Source organism: Patagioenas fasciata, chromosome 8 (assembly GCF_037038585.1).
Source record: "Patagioenas fasciata isolate bPatFas1 chromosome 8, bPatFas1.hap1, whole genome shotgun sequence".
In the NCBI taxonomy this organism is placed as follows: Eukaryota; Metazoa; Chordata; class Aves; order Columbiformes; family Columbidae; genus Patagioenas; species Patagioenas fasciata.
In genome coordinates, this window is record NC_092527.1 from 4,739,782 (window position 1) to 4,760,234 (window position 20,453).

Sequence of the window (20,453 nt, forward strand, 5' to 3'; positions counted from 1 at the left end):
CTGGCCCTTCTGGATAACACATCTTCCACCGGTTGCCAATTAGTGACGGCTCTGTTAACTGCTGTAGCAGTAGTCTGAAAGTTCAGGGTTCAAGCCCTGCTGACATATAATATGAATGCAAGGAAGCTGTTACCACTGTAGACAATAGAAATTGTTTTTCGCTGTTGTTACATGTCCTGAAAACAAAGCCAGGATGTGAGAGACACAAATAGCTCTAGCATGTGAAAGAGATTTACATTAATTAGGTGAGAGTCAGGCACTTGGAAGCTAGGAAGTAATGGTTTTGTGGCTGCCCGCACAATTGTTATTCTGAACTTTGGTTGGATGCATTATGATGCAGCTTTCAATAGGGCAATGACCTGTCTCGCTGTTTCATTTCCCCTAAAGAATATACTAACTCATTTCACCACCTGACATAAGACAGATTTAATATGGCTTGTGCAACTTCTGCTATCTCTCTTGGAACACTTAGTCTTTGAGCTTGTGACTGGAGGACAATGTATTAGTGAAGACCCAATTGCATTAATATTCCTCAAGCTGTAGTTCCTTGTGCTTCTGTGGTTACAGAGAAGAAATGTGCAAGAGCTATGCTTGTTTGGACCATTATCAATAATCTTCTCCTTAGTGGTTTTTTTCATTCTTAAAAACCTGCCACTACTCCTATGCCGTGGCTTTTCATTACTGCTTGACGCTTTCTTTGCATTGCCTATTTTTAATTAGTATTCAAGCAGCTTCAGGCAATGCAGAAGACTTCTGGTGACTTTCCTCTCGCTCCATGGCATAAAATCAAGGCAGCAGCCTGAAAGATGCATTTTGGCCTGGCGGCTTTTACATGAAGTTGCAAGAACTGGCTCGTAAGGCTCAGCCCCCTTTCAGCCTATATAGCACAAATCACGGTACGGCAGCCTGTGCTCTGTAAACTGTTCTCTGACAAAAAATAAAAGGATCACGGGGGCAAAGTGTGTCTTGCTTCAGGATGAATTGCCCTGTTTCGTAAACTCAGTTAACTGGTTTTATAGGCTTGATTTAGATGATTATCCTTGACAGAAAAAGAAGTGGATGGCGGCTGTCATGCTGCTGTTGTGTACTAAAATATGCTTATCCCAGGATCAGCTCTCTAGCTGAGGTTCTGATTTTCAGTCTTGTATGGATGAATCTTGGAGAAATAGGAGACGCTGTTCTCTTAATGTCTTATTTTGGGGATGCCCAAAGCTTTGATTGCTCCCACGTTTAGAGCTGTAGCTCGTTATCTTGACAGATATCTGTGGCCATGTCTCCTCCTGCGACATCCAGATCTGCTGCATTTCCAGAAGGGGTAGCAGTCCTGAAGTCTACAAATCACCTGTTTGGGAGCAGTGAGCATGCTCTGACACAGTCCATTCTGTCCTTGATGTGGTTCATCCTGCTGAGAAACTGTCTGGGAGGAGTTCTGGTTTGCTGGGGAAATAAGAAAATTTAAGTTTCCGAACTAGTGTGTGAAATTGCCTCACACTCTACCCTTTAAATCACAAGCATGGACGGAAGTCTTGTAGTAGAAGGAAGGGCACGCAGTCCTCCTTGGCTGATGAGAAGAAAATGGCTTTTTGACCAAACTATGAAATACCGGCAGCTTGCATTCAGATGTTTTCCCATTAGGTGTTGTCCAAGAGAGATGAAGAATTAATTGTAGGTCTAAGAATCTGCTGATTTCATACCACTGCCCTATAAACAATCTTATATTTTTGTACTTCAGATCACTATTAAACACCGGAAAGCCTACTGTACCAGGACTCCAAGACTTAGAAAGTATGTCAGGTTTTTGTGATTCCTGCACTCTGTAGCAAACGCAGGTTTGGACGGGACGCACCGCACAGCAGACGGTTAACCTAGAACAGTCCGGTGAACGGCTGTTCCCCGGGCTGCTTGTGCATCGTGTGCCACAGAATAAACTACAACCCGCTTTAATAAATCTAAGAAAAACTCGTAAAAGGAGACAGTAAAAAGCAATTATTGCAATTTGATGCTATCGAGGAACTACTGGGTGGAGTTGTTAACAGACTGAGTAGTCTACAATTTACGCTATGTAAGTAAGGAGGAAAAAAATCCAGTTATCTTACCAACCTGATTTTGAAAAAAATTCCTTGCCGAGAGTAGATCTGGCTGAAAATAAAACAAAAATGCATAGTTATAATGTGTGTATCCACAGTATGTTAAATTAGATTAAGTTACGGTGCAGTGCTCCTGCTGTGCTAGACTGTTATGCAAGTGCTGACTTTTTCAGACTGGATCAAATATTGTTTAAACTTAAATTGAGTTATGAATGTTTCAGAAAACAGATAAACTTACTGAAAGTATGTTGATGTTAACACAGAAAACACTACTTCGTGCATTGGAAGATTACTTAAAAATAAGATATGGTTGGTGGGCTGCCAGTATGGGATTGAGGAAAGTGTAGGTTGTCTCCTTGTAAGAAAACAAAAATAAATTCAGTCTCTGAAAATAAGCACTCCAGATTAATATGAGAATATTGCATAAAGACAGAACGCGGTGTGTATGGAAAGAGATGTGAATCACCAGCACCTATGGTGGAAAATAATGGAATGTTTTGGTGTGTTCTTGGTCATCCAAGTATCAAATTAACCCTGAGAAAATTTAAAAGTCCAGCAAGTGTTATGTTGAATACTGTGTATATAACGTGCTTGTTAAAATTGCTGTAATATCCAATACTTAGGGAACAATTTGGTAGCAATTATTTTACAGTCTGTGACTATTTAATTTTTCTGAGTGTGTGGCTATTTTATATATATTTATATTGTTTTATATATATGAATCTTGAAGACAAAGCAAAAGAAATGACTTGGCTCGCCATGCCTGAGTGTAACAGCATCTGCTTACCCAGATTCATTTTTTTTCTTCCTTCCTTACTGGAACAGACTGTGGTCAAAGGCTTCTGAAAGTTTCTTAGTGTTGTTATTACTACTCTTTTTTTAGTTTTTCTTTTTTCCCTTCTGTGTTCTAGCAGAAGTTAGCGCTGGTTTTTTTCCTTTCTTGCCAAGGGTGAGGAAGGGGGATGGTTCCAGATTCGGGCACCAGCAGCCTGGTGAGTGAAAGGAACATGTGGGCTCATAGCTGATTCTGTAACAAGCAGTTCTGCCTCAGGTCGACACGTAGGTGGGGCTCCAAGGAGTTGGTTATTCAAAGCAAATTAAAAAACATCTCTAGTTATTACAAACCAGCCATTTTGATGCTAGCATATCTTCTCTATCAAGCCACCTACTTGGGTAGAAAACATCAGAAGAGCTTTTGGGCTGTTACTTTTGGTTCTTGTAGAAGGAGCCGTTCCATACTTTCCCAGAATCATAAGCCATCAAATAAAATTCCTGTTAGTGGGTGCCGTTCTTCTCTGTCCATTAAAAAAATAAAATAAAAAGGTTATTACTAGCTGCCTCGATCTTGGTAAGTGTTGTCATCACAAAGCAGAGCCTGTTGCTTTTGGAGGAGTTCTTGATGTAGAAACTGTGAATCTGCCGTAACACTTGGGGGCTAGCCCTTGAAATGACACCTGGCTGCAGGTGACAGCTGAGTATTCTGGAATAAGGTGTGCTAGGAGATGGTAAAATACGTAGTTGCTGGTAAAGTACAAATAATAGAGATGAATGAAATTGTCAAAACTAATGGGAACGCAAACAGGTGTTTTCAGAGGAAGACAAAGGCATCATTTAAAGTGTGTCGGGGTACTGGCAGTAGATGTGGCGGTTTGAGCAGGGGGCCCTGGCCCAACACTTGGGTGAGCCGAGCTGAGGTCCCCGCGGTTGGTGGGACTGGCTGCACACCGGCGGTGCCGTGGTGGGGGCTGGAAGTGCCGGTGAGACTGCGGTGGCCCTGGCTCAGCTTGACTTAAACCGCTGTGAAACTGCACCTGGAGGGTGATGCTGCAGTAGATTCTTTGTCAGGGCTGCAGTATTAGGAAATAAAAACAAACAACAAAACTGACTGAGCTTTTGTCTGTCAGGACTTGTCTCCGCTTTGAAATGTAAAATTAGATTTTTAGGTGTAAGTGCTTCAGGGTTCTCCCCGCCCCTTGTTCTCTCTCACTCCCTAGCTGGAATCCACAGCTGTGATCAGATGGCTTTCCAGAAAGAAAGGGTCATGCTTATTAATGTTCTTCAAAAATGGGAGGGTCATACTGGCTTATTTTCCCTTTTGTCTTCTTGTTCTTCCATTGCACTTTTTCTTTCAGTAATTCCAGTCATAATTTACACTTAAACTCTTCATTAGTTGGAGCTGCTTAAAAATCTTGGAGCAGGAAGTTTGTAAGAAAACACTCTGGCTGCTGTCTTGGTTCAGCTTGTTTTTGCATCTGTGAGGGTTTGGATGTGTCAAGGTGGTGAATTCTGATCAGGTCTGTGTCTTCCCTTAAATTACTGAGCAGTATTCATGTTGTGTACCACTTTGTGCATTGCAGTAACAGAGCTGTATTTTTGCATAATAGTTGTAAAAATAGATGGGGGAACTGCTTGTACCGTACTTCTTCAAGGGAGGTACGAAGTGGTAAAGTGACTTGACTTCTTGCCTTGAAATTTGCTGGATCTCTCTGCTGGTATCTGGAGTTTTTGCAGTGGGTAACTTCAGGACAGCATCACCACAGCTCTGCTGGGTCAACGACGAGTGTTGTGAAGCTAAGGAGGAAAAGTAAGAGTAGGTTAAGAACGGTAGGAGAAGTATTTAGCACGTAAAAATTGAAACGTCCTTATCAGATGGTGGAACAGTAGTATGTCTTAACCGCTTTTTTAGGACATGTTTTCTTTATTTTGGCCTCTAGTGGAGAGTACCTAATGTTCTGCTCCAGTACGTACAAATTGGTATTACTGAACCAACGGAATGTAGAGTCTAGAGTAGAGACCATGTGCAATTTGTACTTTGGAGTATATTCACCCAAGAGTCTCGTAACCTACTTAGGAGGCTGCTTAACAAGTGTCTGCGCTGTTAATGTAAATATGATCACCTACACTTTCCTGGGTATCTCATTTAAAAAACAAAACAAACAAAGAAAAAGATGAACAGCACTGTGTTGCCTGACCTCGGGACCCCCCGAGCGTGGTGCCGGGGTCACCAGAAGTGGGTCAGCATTTGCTTTTCCTCTTGTAAGATGATTCTGTGCCTGGGGCTGCAAATCTTGCTCAGCTCAGCCTAAATTTCACTGTATAAAACATGTGGCAGTGGATAAAATACGGCCTACTGTTTTTTTTGCGTTGTTCAAGAATGGCTGGTTTAATTAACATCACCAAATAAGTATCTCTTGGGGAGATTTTTTGAGGCTTATTTTCGCAGCCTTCATTTTTTGGAAAGTAAAATAGCTGTAATTTTTTTTTCCCTGACTTGTGGAAGCAGGATATGATTGTCACAAGCGTGTGCCATTCTTATTTGAAAATCCATTTACGTGACCAGATTGTGGGACTTTTATCATGATTTGGTTTAAGCTTTTTTTAGTGTTTCTGTAGGTATCCTCTGTGAGAATAATTATTACAGCCTCATGTGTAGTACAGCTACATTTTGGATAGTAAAATAAGCAGCTCAGTGTAATAGGATTTAGTATAACAGCATTCACAAATATTTAACTTTTGGAATTAATCTGGTACTGTATTGTTTTTTTTTTTTAATATAAGCAGAGCTGGCACAATTCCAGTTATATTTGTGGAAACAGATACTGCAGATGCTCACAAGTCAAAACGGGATGGTGCTACTGTATTGGAAAAGAAGCAAGGGCTATCTGAGTTATAAAGCTGAACAGTTATGAATTGCTAAGCTCACTGCTGCTCTTCCAACCTCATTTTTTTGGCCCTTACACTTGCCTGGTGTAAGTGGGTGATGTAGGAGTCCGGAGGGAAATGCATGTGCGCTCAGGTAATTAAAGTCTGTAATGTAACACATACACGTTGGGAGACACAATTAAGGTTGCACTTTCATCTGTAAGTCTTGCATTGGCTAATTTGAACATGTGAGTTACTAACTGCTCCCCACCCCTCAAAAACCCCCCTGGAAAACATGCTGGGGATGGAACTGTCAGCTGGTTGTGTCTCTTGAGACTCTGCAAGTGATGGCGCTGCTGCCCTTGGGGACAATTGGTGATGGCCAGCAACAAGAACAGGTGATGCTTCAGACTGATGTGCCTCCTCTGGCATTTAAAGTTTCCTACTCGAATAGCTTTAAAATAAATGTGAATTTAAAGTAGATATTCCTTTAAATCAACTCTTTTATATACTGTAGAAGATTCTCTTTAGACTACATTTCTGTCCAAGTAGTGTTTTTTCATCAGGACAACTGAAGACATGTCTCTACTGCCAGCACTAGTTTCCTGTTGAAATGTAAACATTTCTTTTACCCTCCCTCAGTCATTTATGTAATTAGTTAGTCTTCAGAAAACAAAAAACCCAAATGTCATGCTGCTTTAAATAAGGAAAAGAACTTTCCCATTCTCCCAGGCAGCCCCTGTTTGCATTAAAAACCAGATGAATCTGTTTGGACCAGAGTTACCAAAACAAACAGAGTGTACTTTGGATTAAAAACTAAGGAATGGTAAAATTGCCTCAGAATTAACAAGTCCTGAGTAACTGGAAATTTTGACTTCATGGTGTCTATTAGGCTATCTGAGCTGCCGCAGGAAATATCTGGGGCATATTCTTCCCATGAGTTAGCTGCTGTAATTTGTTGTGAGCCCTCCAAATGTCAGCATCCTGTTTACTTGCTGTTAAGCCCAGCAGTTAATACATTTTATGTCTTCAGTTCGTTCTGTAGGAAGAATGCAGCCTGTGATACGTGCAATGGACACCTCCCCTGGCTGGGCTGACACTGAGGTTTTTTGCATGAAACTTGGTTTGTTGGATGAAGATGTTATGTGCAGTCACCGGTAAAGGAGAAATAAGCTGTATTTGTCACTGTATGCTGGAGAAATTAAGACGTGTAAAAATAAATAAAAGTGCAACTGCTTGAAGGGAAATTGGAATATTGCTGTTAGAAGTAAACCATTATATTTTTACTTATAGATGTTGTTCTGGAGTAAGTGATAACCTATCTCTTCCATGAGTTTCCCAGCAGTATAAGCTATGATACTTTTTGGGGCGTGAGGTGCATGGTTTCCATGCTGTGTAATTGTAGGGATGATTTTGTGATGTATAGGTTTCTGTTTGGCACTCTGAACGACACCTGAACATGTAGCTTGCTGCCAGGTTGCGTGAAGTGAGAAGGAATGCCTGTGGCATTGGTGCTGCTCTCTAATGAGCAGAAGTGGTTCTCTCCTGCATAGGCATGACTATAATTCCTGAAATGTCTGTTTTTGTTGCTCTTGCCCACACCAGATTACTTCCTCTGATCTTTAATAACTGAGTGCTTATTCTTGTTTGACATGCAAATACATTGCAGGCTGAGATTGAGGTCCATATTAAGGTCAAATAAGTGCTTTGTGTATCTTACGTCAAACTTATAAAAGGAATTTATTACTGTTTCTGGGAGGAAGATAACTTCTTGAGGGACAGAAATGATGCACGTAATTCTGTTATGCTGAAGTAATGATACTGAACAAGGCATTCCTTGTGAGTTTTGCCTCCATTTTAAAATGTCTTAGTGTATTAAAGGATGGACTACTTGGAAGATACAGCTTCTGGAGCTTTTTTCCTCATTTGGCCTTGCCTTTGGGCTATTACACCCCATTATAAATTCTCTGAATGTTGTATCCTACTAGTCAGAATACACAGGAGCATACTCATAGTTACTTTTTAAGGGTTTAGTAGTGGATCCTAATGTTGGTGATGAAAAAGTAAGTTGAAACAAGAGTGCTGTCTCTCTCTGAAAAAATGGAAGTGGTCTCCTGACACGCCACTTTCTCAGAGTTGTTTTTTTTTTTTGTCAATAAATTCAGCAGATAAGTTCTTATTAGGTTTGCTTGGTTTTTTTTCAGTTGAATTTAGGGTTTCTCTTCCTTGTCTACTGCACTTCTTGCTTCCAGTTCTCTCTTGTCGTGTCCTAAATATTACATATATACTCCCATGTAATGGCTGTGTTAATCCGTGATCGTCACTGCCTCTGATCTGCTTAAATTCACCTGGGAAATGAGTATTTGCACAGGGTGCAAGGCCATTCCATGCCTTGGCTATGAGGTGCTACGATAATTTACTACCACAGTAATGACAGTTAACTACCACAGTAAACAAAAATTGGGTTTGTACTGCTTGTCTGAAAATACCCACAGTGTGAAGCAATTCCCCCCAGTCAGTGCTTGGAGTCCTGGCCCAGAAACTGGCATCTGCATAGAGGGGAACCATAAACTCTTTTATAAAAACTAGCAATGGCCTCAGCACCTGCGAGGTGCTAATCTTTTTTTGCTGAGTTTGCCCAGCTTGAGGCTTCTGCGATGAAAAACTAAATTTAGCACAAACCCGCACTGACTAATTGCAACGTTCTGCTGCTGCATGAGGCTCTGTCCAGAGTTACGCGGCACTGGCAATCATAGCTGGGGCTTGCCTTGGTGCTCTAAAATAGTAGCTGGACTTGAGGTTTGGATTTTTTTATCTTTAAATCTATTAATATTACACCACTAAAGGCATGTATTTTACGATACTTACCCTTTGTAGTTTCCATCACAAGATATTCTCCCACTTTGGTTAAATGTGTGTCTTGAAGCAAAGAGCTGAGCCAGTGCTGCAGAGCTCTGTTAACACCTTAAGTCTTCTTTTTAAATTATTTTTTTTTGCATTGCTTCCGACCTTGCAGGGGCTCTGACCGCACTCCTGTGCATTCTGTGCTGAAATGAAAGCAGAATTATAATCTTAGTTTGCTCTGGTCACTGGTGTGCAGGTCTGCGGGTGGCATCAGGACCGGAATGGCTGCAAGGGGATTAGGAAGAGATGGTTCCTAAAGGCGATAATCATCACCGTAACCTGCACTTGGGTGGATGTAGATCTTTTAGGCGTGTTGGACCATGCTGTGAGCTGTCCCCTACGTGTGTCATGAGGTGGTCGAGGGAATGGTTTTGAAACCCTCTTAGCAACACCGCTGCACCATGGTGACAGCCACCTGACGCCGTAGCAGACAGGATCCAAGGCTTCGTTTTAACTCTGTAAAGAATGACTCGACTCCTTCAGGAGCGTGAGCCAGCTGCTGTTCCCAAAATGTTCTTGTTTTTCTTACAGCAGCTGAAAAAAACGTTGGAAGCATTACAGCGAATGAAAAGAAATATGTTTGAATTGTGCATTGTTGGTGTGATGTATTGAGGGGATGAGTTGTTTTGGAGGAAATAGTATCCAAGTCTGGCTTGTATACCTTACCTGATCTAACTGAAAAAACTTTGGCTATAGGATATGATGGAGCAATCCTACACAGTCTTGGATCCAGGGTGGGAGAACCCCCCTTTTTGATGCATAGGCTTCTATGCTGACAATTACAGTTTGGATTTTTATTCAAGTTAAGCCGTAAGTTAGTCTTAGTTAGAGTTGATGCATCTTTTCCACTTTAAAATTTGAAAGAAAGGGTACCATTCATTTATGTTGGACTGTGATGATCATAATTTTCATTTGTATATTTTTTAAAAGTAAAGTAGAAACTTTAAACATAGGAAAACAAAGGCTGTAAGAAATTGTAATAATGGGACAACTGGAAGTATCAAATGAATGTTTTAAACTGATGATCTCTCCATCCCTCCCTAATTTATTTCAGGTTTATGACTCCGACTGTTGCGACAGCATTCTTCTGGAGCTGCGGGAATATCTGCCAAAATACTTTGGTGTCTGGTCACCACCTACTGCACCAAATGGTACTGTTCTAATTTTATCTGTTAATCCAAACCCTCTGGAAAAGTGTTCTGGAGACTGCTTTTTGGCAGTTGCGAGCTCTGCAGGGTTTTTTTTGTTTTTGCTTTGTAACCCACTAACGTTCCCTCTAACAACTGGTCCTATTTGCAGTCTTCTGGCTGGATTATGTCCTTGAGGCCATCCAAGCCAGAGTCAGGCGCTGCGTGAGTGTGTAAGAAAGGGAAAGTTGAGAGGTAGTGCACGAGGGGAGGTGTTCCAACTGGAATGTGCTGCTGGGTCTCCAGAGGCTGGGTCCCATCGCCATCCCACATCATGCAAAGCAGTCATTTCCGCAGGCACCTTGCTGGGGAGCTCTCTGCTTGGCATCCTCTCTTACTGGTCTGAATGGAACAAAGCTCCGCTATCTTAACTTTGTATCATGTGCCGGTGGGTCAGGAAGGAAAAGGTATTTTTGCAGGACAGTTGGAAGATTTTCTCTTCAAGAGAAGATAGATGTCGTTCATGTATTTAAAACAGAGACATTTTTTTCTTCTGCTCTCTCTTATTCACGTGGAGAAAGTGGAGCTTCTGGAACATACAGAAACAAAAGGAGGCTGTCTAGTCTATTTAAATGCCTGGGCACCAAAATGAGATGCTGTGCTCCTTTAATATAACTCTGTTTTCTTTTGTTTTTGTCACTTGATCAACTTGTTTTCCAAAGAGAGAAGTAAGACTGTGTCCAAAGACACAGTCTTACTAACTAAACTCTGCAAAAAGAAATGCAAGGAGAATTATGGTAGTACCCAGCACTTTCTTGGCTCAGATTTCCCTTCACACTTTCGTATTTGGCACTAACTCAAATAGCTCTACCGGAGCTGTGTTTTTCCTTCCCTCATAAGTTTTTGTGTGTCATGGAGCTCACTTAATGTCCCCTCCAAATTGCAAATCAATTTATTTTCTGTTCATGGCAGGATCTTAAGATGTAAAAATACATGGTCTAGCCAAGATACAGTAATTCAACATATGCTTAGTTTAGCTTGGGAATTCACTAGCACTGTGTACCACGAGGCTGAATTTTGGAAGGTCTCCATCAGCAGCCCAGACGTAGCCAATAGGAATAACTGATTAAAGGAAGAGTAACCTCTAATTTGATTTATTTTGCTTCTTGAGAAGACTATGCACTCTCAGGAACCCTCTTCATAGGAAGCTATGGTGTGTTTCAAACAAAACACTCCATTGCTGACTCTCTTCTCTGTAGTTTAATGAGTTTTGTGTAGTCTCGATAGAAATCTGTGCATTGGAGTTTACAGAGCTTTACAGAACGTGTGTGCGCGCTGGGTGCATCCGAAGCTACGGAGGCGGTCATTGGTGTTGGAAGTCATCTGCTGTTAGCAAGTGCAGTCATCTGCTGTTAGCAAGTGCAGTTTTACTAAAGGCAGGTGTGGAGGAAAACCTCTATGTCTGTGCATCAGTACTTGGCACCGGTACACACCAGAGGTGACAAGAAGCACTGGTGTAGCATTTAGACCATGTAAAAAGGAGAGGAAAACAAGTTTTGAAAAATAGGAAGAGGGGAAGTAACCACACAGAAAGGGAGAGTGAGGAGAGGCACTAGGAATGGTTTTGTTTCCTCCCTGAACTAGCTGTGGATTAAGCTCTAGTTCAAAAGACTGAACGATGTGCATAGCTGCTGCAGTGTGTGCCAGTGACATTAGATGAAAGAATCGAGCTGCTGGAAAGGCATCTAGTTATTCAGTTTAGATCGAGGGTGTATTTGTAGGTTTTTGCAGTCTTGACATTGGAAGCCTGATCTTTCATTTGGGAATCCCTGCTCTGCAGGCTCTGGGGACATGGCTCCAGACACACTCTAAGTAGTGAACACAGCAACTCCTTATTGGTGCTAAATTGGACATAGGTGGCTCCTAAAAAAACCCGAACAAACAAAACAACAAAGCCAAACAAAACAACAAAACAAACACACCCCCCAACCAAACAAAACCCAAACAAACCTGAAAATTCAGTTAAAAAAATCTGTCACTTACAACATCGTACATGCTGCATGTTCTGATCTGTATCTTTTCACATAAAGCTCTTTTAATTTTGAGATAAGGAAGAAGAGCTCCTTGGTAAATGGTGTCTTGTGTGTGTAGTATTGTAGTTGTTAATCTTGGGTAGAGGGTTGAAAGTTTGAGCAGGTTCATACAGACGTTCAGAGAATTGTGTGTGGGCTTGTGGTGGAAGAAACCAGAGTAACTAAATTAGGACTACTCTGAACTTGATCTGTGACCACCTCGGAGCTTCCGGGTGACGAGTAAGCAGGAACTGCGCTGGGTAAGGTGGAGAACATGAGTTTATTTTCTTAAAGAAATAGCAGGGACAAGCATCAGTCTTCTGTGCTAAAAATGTAGATGAGCGGATGAAATTGCTAGCTGAAAGGGGTGAAATGTATTCAACGTAAATGAGAATGTAAGGAGTGTGAGAGAAAAGATGGACTGATTTTTCACAGTATCAGTAAAATGTGTAAAATAACTGTCCTGTTATGCTGAATGTGCATTGCTACTATGCCTGCACAGAAGCTGGAGTTAGAGTGGGTGACACTGCTTCTCCATAAGCTAATCTAAAATTAGAGTGAGTCACCTTGGTTTGAACTTTGGGTTCACTGGCATTGTGGGCATTTGGAGTTCAGTAATAAAGAAGTGGAAAAGTTGTTGTAAAGATGTAGGAGCCATGTTGAGCTTTTTATATCTACTGCTGAGAGTTCAGTGTTTTGCTGTCTACTTGTTACCCCTACATGTGGTCTTTTTTTAAAGGAAATTCACTGCTGCTCATTTCACACTGTGCTCTAATTTTTGTTTCCTAAACTGAGAACAGGGTAGATAAATATAAGCTAGCTTCAAATCTTTCTTTTCTTCTCTTGTTGCTGGGAGCAACTGAGGCTTTTCCGTGCTTATTCATATGTTTTGAGAGATGTATTGTAAAGTATGGGAAGTCAGATGGCTCAGGATATTTTGACATTAGGATTTCAGTGAGGGATGACACATCCGCAGGGACGTGCTGAGGTCTGCCGTGGTTCTTTCCGTGCATACTTGCTGAATTTTGGTGGTCTTTTGCTTTGTCTCCTCTGGGTGTGTAAGAAAATATGTAAATAAAATGTCAAGCCATGTCTTCCTGCCTCCTTCCCTACCACTGAAAAATCGAAAGGGGGAGGGCAAGCCTCTAAGGAACGATCTGTTTAAATCCTTGAAATATATAGTCAGGGTTATCTACCAAAGCTAAGATACAGAAATCCTCATGAATTATTTTCTCTGCAGGGGATTTTATTTTAACCTGGTTTTAGATGGCAAATGCATGATGTTTAGAAGCACGTTGGGTTAGTGGTGTACTCCGGAATAATGTGGAAAATCTGAACGGCTTGAAAAATCTGCCTTTTTTAACAAAATGAGGAAAGGGAGTGTGCTCTGGTGATCTGGGCTCAGCCACAGGCTTGGTGGTGACCTTGTGGTGGGATCCTCAAAGACTGGGAAGGCCTTCGTCTTAATTCTTTGAGATGTTGTGGGAGTAACGGCTGAAAGTTGTGGTGTGTTCTGACACTGAGGTTGGGGGGCTGTTTCAGTAGAACCTAGATTTTGAACACAAATAAGAAACCAACAGTGCCTGGAAAATGAAACATAAACATTTTGCTGAAGCTGTAATGAGAGAAAATAACTCAGTATAATGCTTTATTTGTGGAGGCATTGCTTTCCCCACAAGGACAAAAACTTTTTGAGTGCAAGTCTGTGCATTGAACAGACGTAACGTAGACTTAATTCTGAGCTAGCAGTTAGGTAACGATGAAGACTTTAATAATAATTCCAAAAAGAGTGAGAGAGATGAGGAATTCCCATGGTTAGTGTTAGCTCCTGAGTTATTTTAATGCTTAATTTTTAAAAAATAGTAATTGTTACATTTTTAGGAGGTCAATAAGGGAGATATTCGAGCTTAAGAGATTGGAAGTGGATGAGGAACTAAAAAGTGACAGATATTTAGAGCCTTTCAATATTTTGGAGGGCCTGAACGTTGAAGCTGTATGCTTAAAAAGAGAGACTTGGACCAGGGGAAATAGATGTTTTACACTACTTTATATACAATTCTGGTTTAGGATTGATAAAAACATTACATCTAAATATTTGTATGATTTGTAGTAACTTGCAATTTGCTGGTTTTTGTATTTGTAACAGTTTGAGACCAGCGGTGCTCACAGCATAATCCAGCGCATTTTGGAGTTGGTGGTTGAGGACTGCAGCTGTTTTCTGAGATCTGTTTGTGTTTGTTTTCTCCCCCCTCCCACTCCCATGGCACACCTCTGGCCCAGTGCTTTGAGAGCTCAGTTCTGAAAACTTTGAATTTCATTTAGTTGTTGTTTTCTGGATTGTTTCAGAGTGATTATATGAATGCATTGATTACGTTGATTTCCATGATATGCAGAATGGGTAGGTATGAAGGATGATACTTAGATTTTTACAATTTTTGTTTTAATACCAGATAGCTAACAGCTTGTATGGACTCTCCAGGATTCAGTAGCGGTTCCCCAAAAGCTGTGCTGCTATCTGACTGAATTAGACCTGTGCATGAAAACTTTGAGCAGAAAAAGCCTCCCCTGCAGTTCAGGTGATGCAGAATAAGCTTCCTGGTGTGGAGAGTATTTGTCTTGCTTCTCCTCAGCAGACATCTGGTGAGCAAATATTGAGTATGTTTGCTGCCTGTGGCTCCTCAAAGCTAAATAGGAGTTATTTTCGCTTGGATATCGGTGTGGTTATAGTTAACAAACCTGGTTTATGGGTGAGCTAGTCTATAAGAGAACTCTTTTGCTGTAGCAAGATTGATGCTGTAGCCCGGAGGACATGGAAAAGTAATGAGAGCTGATACGAAGAGTTAGTATGAGGCAGGACTTTTTAAAGTAGTGGATTGGTTTGACACACTTTCCTGAGAATGGCTATTCATTAACAACGTGCCTAGTCCCATGGATACAAAAAGCAGGCATTTAAGGATTAAATCAAGCCTATTTCATATTCATACCTATGTACTTTGAGGAACTGGGCTTCCTCCGAATCGAGCACTTGCTGAAGTTTGTTCTCTTGTAGTGTTCTGACACTCAGTGCTGTAGACGTGTTGGAAATAGTCTCTTACCTGCAGCAGAGAAAAGCGTAAAACCAGTTTGAGCAGTTTTTAGAGACTCCTTTAAATCTTCAGGCACTCCAAGGCTGGGGGTGGTTTTGGTCCACTCACCCTCCCCAAGGTGAGGATGGGATGGAAGGAGCCTTGCTGTGAGGAGTGTTCTCCCCAAAAGGTGCCGTGAGAAACAAGCACAGGTGGGAGGGGGATAAAAAAAAGAAAACTGACCTGCGTTTTGGCCCCTGTGTGGTAGGACTGTGAAATGTTCATTTCGGTTTGTAAATGACACAGAGAAAAATTGCTGGTTTAATTCTACCCTTTCACACAGAGAAAGGAAAAAACCCACCATCTCCATTGCAAAACCAGCCATGTAGTGACCTGCATTTGCGTGTGCTTACTAATGCTATTTCAAGCATGTTAATGGCTTAATAAACGCTCCTCATTAATTTCATCTGAGCAATAATTTGAATTTGAATGCTAGATTAGCACACTTTAATTGCATACAATTTTCTGTACAATAAGGCATTTAGAATTTAATGACAACAGAATTTGTGGCTGTCAATGACCATGATTTAGTCTGTGTTCTGAGACAAATTGAACTCTTAAGGAACTCGTGTTGTTAAGCTTTGAACTATTCTCCTTCCTCTGCAGAAGCTCAGCAGAAACTATATAATTCTTTTGCTTTGATCCACTGTTTACAAAAGTTTTGTCTTTTTAACAGATACATATCTAAAACTGGAAGATGTGACCCGTAAGTTTAATAAGCCTTGCATAATGGATGTGAAAATAGGTCAGAAAAGTTATGATCCGTATGCTTCAGCTGAGAAGATACAGCAGCAGGTCAGCAAGTACCCGCTGATGGAAGAGATTGGCTTTTTGGTACTTGGCATGAGGGTAAGAACTTGTTTTGTTTTCAAATTCAGCTTATGCTCTGGCCTATTGCCCCACACCAGATACAGGGCTAATTTTTCTAGCAAATTACAACCTTCTCCAATTTTTATGTAAATAAAGCGTTATCAGAATATGTTGGTAGTACTGGTATCAAGTGTTGTGTGAAATAATGTTCCAAAACAATGTTCCTGTTCACAACAAGCGTTCTACCTCGGCCATGTCCCTCCTGGGAATCTGTTCACAACCTGGGTTCTGTGTACGTGTACCAGAAAGTGGTCGGGACACACCATAGTTATTTAAAACTGAATGGAGCTGCAATTAGTTCTTCTCACATAGCAGGTGTTTCAAATTAGCAAAGTCTTTTTTGGTCTTTCACGTTTATATCAGAGATTTGCATACTGAACCAGTCTTTGTAGTAATTTAATAACAAGCTGTATCCTCTCCAAATTTTTCATCCTGACTTTTTTTTTTTAATAAAAATAATTTTAATATAACTTTTCTATTTAGAGAACAGTAAGTTAGTGCTCAGGGGTGACGCATGTAGTTATAAATAGCTGCTTACCTTCTGCATTTAAAAAAGCTTTCCTCCAGAAGAAGATATCTTTGATGCTTATGTGCTGGAGGAGCAGCTGCCAGTTGAAGGTTCGTTTGAGCTGGATACGGCGCTGCAGATTCCGTATGAACTCTCTTACGTTTCCTTAGATTAGGTGAGGAGAAAGGTGAAGGTTCAGTATTGGCTACTCTAAAATTGCAATGTAAAGTAAAGCTGTACAGAATGTTTATGGATCAGAAGTATGTTGATGTCAGTAATGAATTCTTGACGCAGTGCACTTAAAGTACTTTTTTTTTTTCCTGCTATGATTAGCATAGGAATAATTTTCTTTCGGATAAGAGATTTTTGTTTTCCTCCTTGCTGACACAAAGCCAGGGTTTCTGGAGCTCGGCATCAACAAGCACAAATGGCTGAAGACCTTGATAAGCTTCCCCTCCGCTGTTAGATAGCAACAGCACACAGATTGCACCATTGTTTGAAATAATTCTAGTATCTCTGAAGTGGTTTGTACTTAATTGCCTGGGCTCTCAGCCTTAACTCTTGTCTTGAGATAAGTTTTTTACAGCTATAAATTATAGTGGTCATGATTAGTAATTATGTAAGTCTATGTGAAAGAACGTGGGAGTCAAGTCAAAAACCAGTCGAGATTGAGAAGGAAGGCTGGAAATTGCTGCTTTGGATGTGGCTCATGTCACGACATAACCTTTCTTATCTCCTGTGTAAAACAATGTGCTTCACATCCATCATTTCATGACAGTGCAAAAGGAATGAGCTCTTGCTTCCATGGTATTTTTGCTTCTAACTATTGTTTTCAGCACTGTCATTTATTGGTATCTTTATCCTGTTGCAGAAATTGTTTTGATTCCCCAGTTCAGGCTGTCTGTGTATTAATGGTTCCCCCAAGCATTACAGGTTCCCATCCAGAGTTTAACTAGATGAAATTTGTTTTGTGCCTTTGGTACCAAAGTGCACGTTGAAGTTTTTTTCCAAAATGAATTCAAAAGGTTCCTCCACCCTTTGCGGAACGCTTAGGAAGGTCCAAATTCACAAGGCACTTTCTCTGTTCAAGTGCCTCCTCTTGATCAGGGAGTGCTCTCTGCCTGTTTCCGTGCTTTATTTCTGCAGTAGTGTGCCTGCAATGTAAAACACCCCCCTGTGCAGGCATTTTCTGCCTGTGACAGCTAACATGCCTGATAAAAGTTGCTAGTGTTTGCTGGACAAAACATAGTGTAAGATGATGCAGAGAGGAGAGGGGTTTGGTTTTAATCTCTCAGTTCAGTGTTATTTTTTAACATGGGGTGGACTTGCTTATTAAGTTTCTATTTTAGAAGAGCAAGAAAGAGAGGGTCAGGAAAAAGAAAAACGTAGTTATCTGTGTTTTTTAAAGCGCACATCATAGAGACTTACATGAAGACAAGCAAAACCATGCTATAGGTGGTGGTTTTTTTAGCCCCAAAATTCTGTATAGTGGGATTTTACCCCCAAAACCATTGATACAGTTTTTTTTATGCACTGGTAAATAAGCAGTCATCTGTTTTTTTATGTAAAATCTGTATGGTTTGTCCTTAAAAGAAGTTGAGTCTCTGGCCTGTCAGAGCTTTGACTTATGTACATAATTCTGGCAGCTGGCAGGTGCTAAACTATATTGATCTTAATGCACTGAGTAGACAGAAAAGAAGCATGGAAACACATTTAGAAAATTCATATTTGTTGGAGAGGTTAAATTCTTAAATGGATGATGACACAGATTAGTTATGAAAGTAGTGAGATCATAAATCTAAGTTGGAAAATTTGGATATGGATGCAATAGCAAAAATACAAGTTCAGATATGATTTCAGTAGTAGACACATAAATACATGAGAAGTATCTTTGCAGCACATGCAGTATTAATAATAGTGTTTTGTGTGCTGCTGAGTACAAGCAGAACATGTGGGTTGTGATCTCACTTTGGATTTGCAATCCGTTCAGAATCCACAATTCCTGATTTCTGCAGGTTTCCTTTTTCTTCCAGGACATCTTGGTTGCGAAATCGCATAGTCCATAATAGTTCCGAAACATGTTTTTAGAGCACAAACTGGCAATTACATAACCTTACCAGTATAATCCGTCATTTACTTTTATTGTTTGTGCCTATGAACCGTTGCATGCAGCAATGCAGATGCCTCATCAAAGCTGTTTTTACAAGGGAATTTCCTAATCTACACCACATGTTCCTGCAAGATATTTTAAGCCTGACTGTAGCTGAGTCTGTTCTATGAGTTCTTTATGAACCCTTTCTAGTATCCTGGTAGTTTTCATATACTCTGATGTGCTACAAGATTTAGGAGGGAAGGAATAATAAAGATATTAAATCCTGTGTCTTCATCCACAGTAAAAAATGAACAGAACTGTTTGGTGGGGGTTTTTTACATTTATAAATCCAATTTATGTTTAAGAGAAGTGAGGAATACAGAACATAAGCTAAAAAAGGAGCAGCAGCCCAGGGCTGTGGGTCGTTTGTCTGTGCTGGCTGGGTTACCTCTCTGCGTTTCTCTCTCCACTTTGGCTCCCCAGTTCTTGCAGTCGAGTTCGGCTCCTCTGCTTCTCAGATGGTGCCGTATTGGTGCTGCAGAGCTGAACACAGCGATTCCTCTGAGCTGCTATTATACTTTAGAAATGCTTTGCGATCAACTGCGGTGTCACTGTTTCTTTTATTTAGGAGATTATTGGTCTTTTTCACTGAATTCGTTTCAACATAATTTCATTCTACAAGGGCCTTACCCAAACTTTCTGTTGATGATCAGAGCCTTTGGTGTAAACGTAATCATATAAAGCACTCTGTCAAATACCAGCAGAACAAAGAAGCAAAATGGATAGAATAATACAAGTATAGTCTTAGAATGGGGGAGCGGGGATGCATCCTTCCCCTGCTGAACTGTTAAGCCAGCAGCAAAGCAGCAGTGTGTGTACTTTGATCACTTGTGCTCTAGAGACAACATCATTTTTTTAGTTTAAAGGGGAAGGAAGTGTTGAGATAAATGGATGTAGATAAATGGGCATGCTCTCAGCAGCAGTAATAGTGTTGGAATATTACTATAAAGCAGTAGTATTAAATAAGAAAATGTATTTTAAAAAATTTCTCCCTTTGCTATTTTTTCTTCAAATCCTTGTCTTACTTCCTTTTGGAAAAAGAAAAAATAAGATTTGTTAAAACTCAGTGTTTTAAGTCTTCTGCTGTGGCAGGATCAGTCTGTGGAGGAACTCACCAGGTTCTTGAAACATGAAGGAAACCTGCGTATTTACATAGAGACATGCGTATTTATATATTTATAAATATATTTACAAACACATACCCTGGCAGGTCCGGGTGAGGGTGGTGGGTCTGCTGGGGGGTGCTCCTGCTCACCCCCAGCTCCCAGCTCTGGCTTTGGCAGCAGTCAGGTCCTGACCTTCAGGTGCCAGTTTGGAGCGCTGTAAACAGAAAACGGTGTGATATTTAAACACTTGCATGCTCCTACCTTCATAAATGTAACATGAGGTGATTGTTAAGTATATTTACGGAAGAAATAGGAGGGGTGGACAGCTTAGCCATTTGAAGCCTGGAAGTCCCTGCATCAGAGCGTGTCTCTGTCTCCGTGCTCTGCTGCAGCGCTGTGCGAGCCAGCTCAAAATTGTATTTCTTTTTTTTTTCCCAGTTTTGAAGATGCGGATTACGTAATATTTTTCACAGATGTGAAAGAGGTCTGCAGGTTATTTAACAGAGATTTTTATTTGCGATAGCAGTATCTCCATCAAACAGGCTAGTCTTAATTAATAGAAATTTAAATTATACTTTCTGGAAGTTAGGGAGTTGCCACAGATAAGTATTTGAACAGTGTGTATATTTTTCTGCCTCACCATGGAAGTGAGTACTGAATGACTGTAAGTAACATTACGTAACATTTTATATTTGTTCTCCTAAATGCAGTCTTCAGCATAATGTCCTAAAGCTGCAGTTGCAAGGTTTCCAAATGGCATATCTCACTGTTGAGATCTTGCAAGGCGGGTACTTTTTTTAAAGCGCACACTGGCCCAACTTTTTATTTTAGCTCAAGGTTTCCCTCAGTTCAAGAACATC

General features: G+C 40.7%; 1 protein-coding gene and 1 long non-coding RNA gene across 2 annotated transcripts in view; one reads left to right on the forward strand and one right to left on the reverse strand.

Moving 5' to 3' along the window:
- Positions 1-20,453, forward strand: part of IPMK (inositol polyphosphate multikinase) — a 36,101-nt gene that overhangs the window by 8,696 nt on the left and 6,952 nt on the right. Inside the window, exons 3-4 of the mRNA XM_065843145.2 lie at positions 9,688-9,784; positions 15,634-15,806. Of these exons, the coding sequence (XP_065699217.1) occupies positions 9,688-9,784; positions 15,634-15,806 (270 nt within the window). The remainder of the gene's footprint in view (positions 1-9,687; positions 9,785-15,633; positions 15,807-20,453) is intronic.
- LOC139828530 (uncharacterized) lies at positions 109-16,534 on the reverse strand. Its single transcript, XR_011740216.1, has 6 exons — positions 16,366-16,534; positions 14,817-14,927; positions 8,598-8,776; positions 2,875-4,658; positions 2,101-2,139; positions 109-1,437 (listed from the first exon to the last, which is right to left on the reverse strand). It is a non-coding gene; the product is annotated as an uncharacterized lncRNA (long non-coding RNA).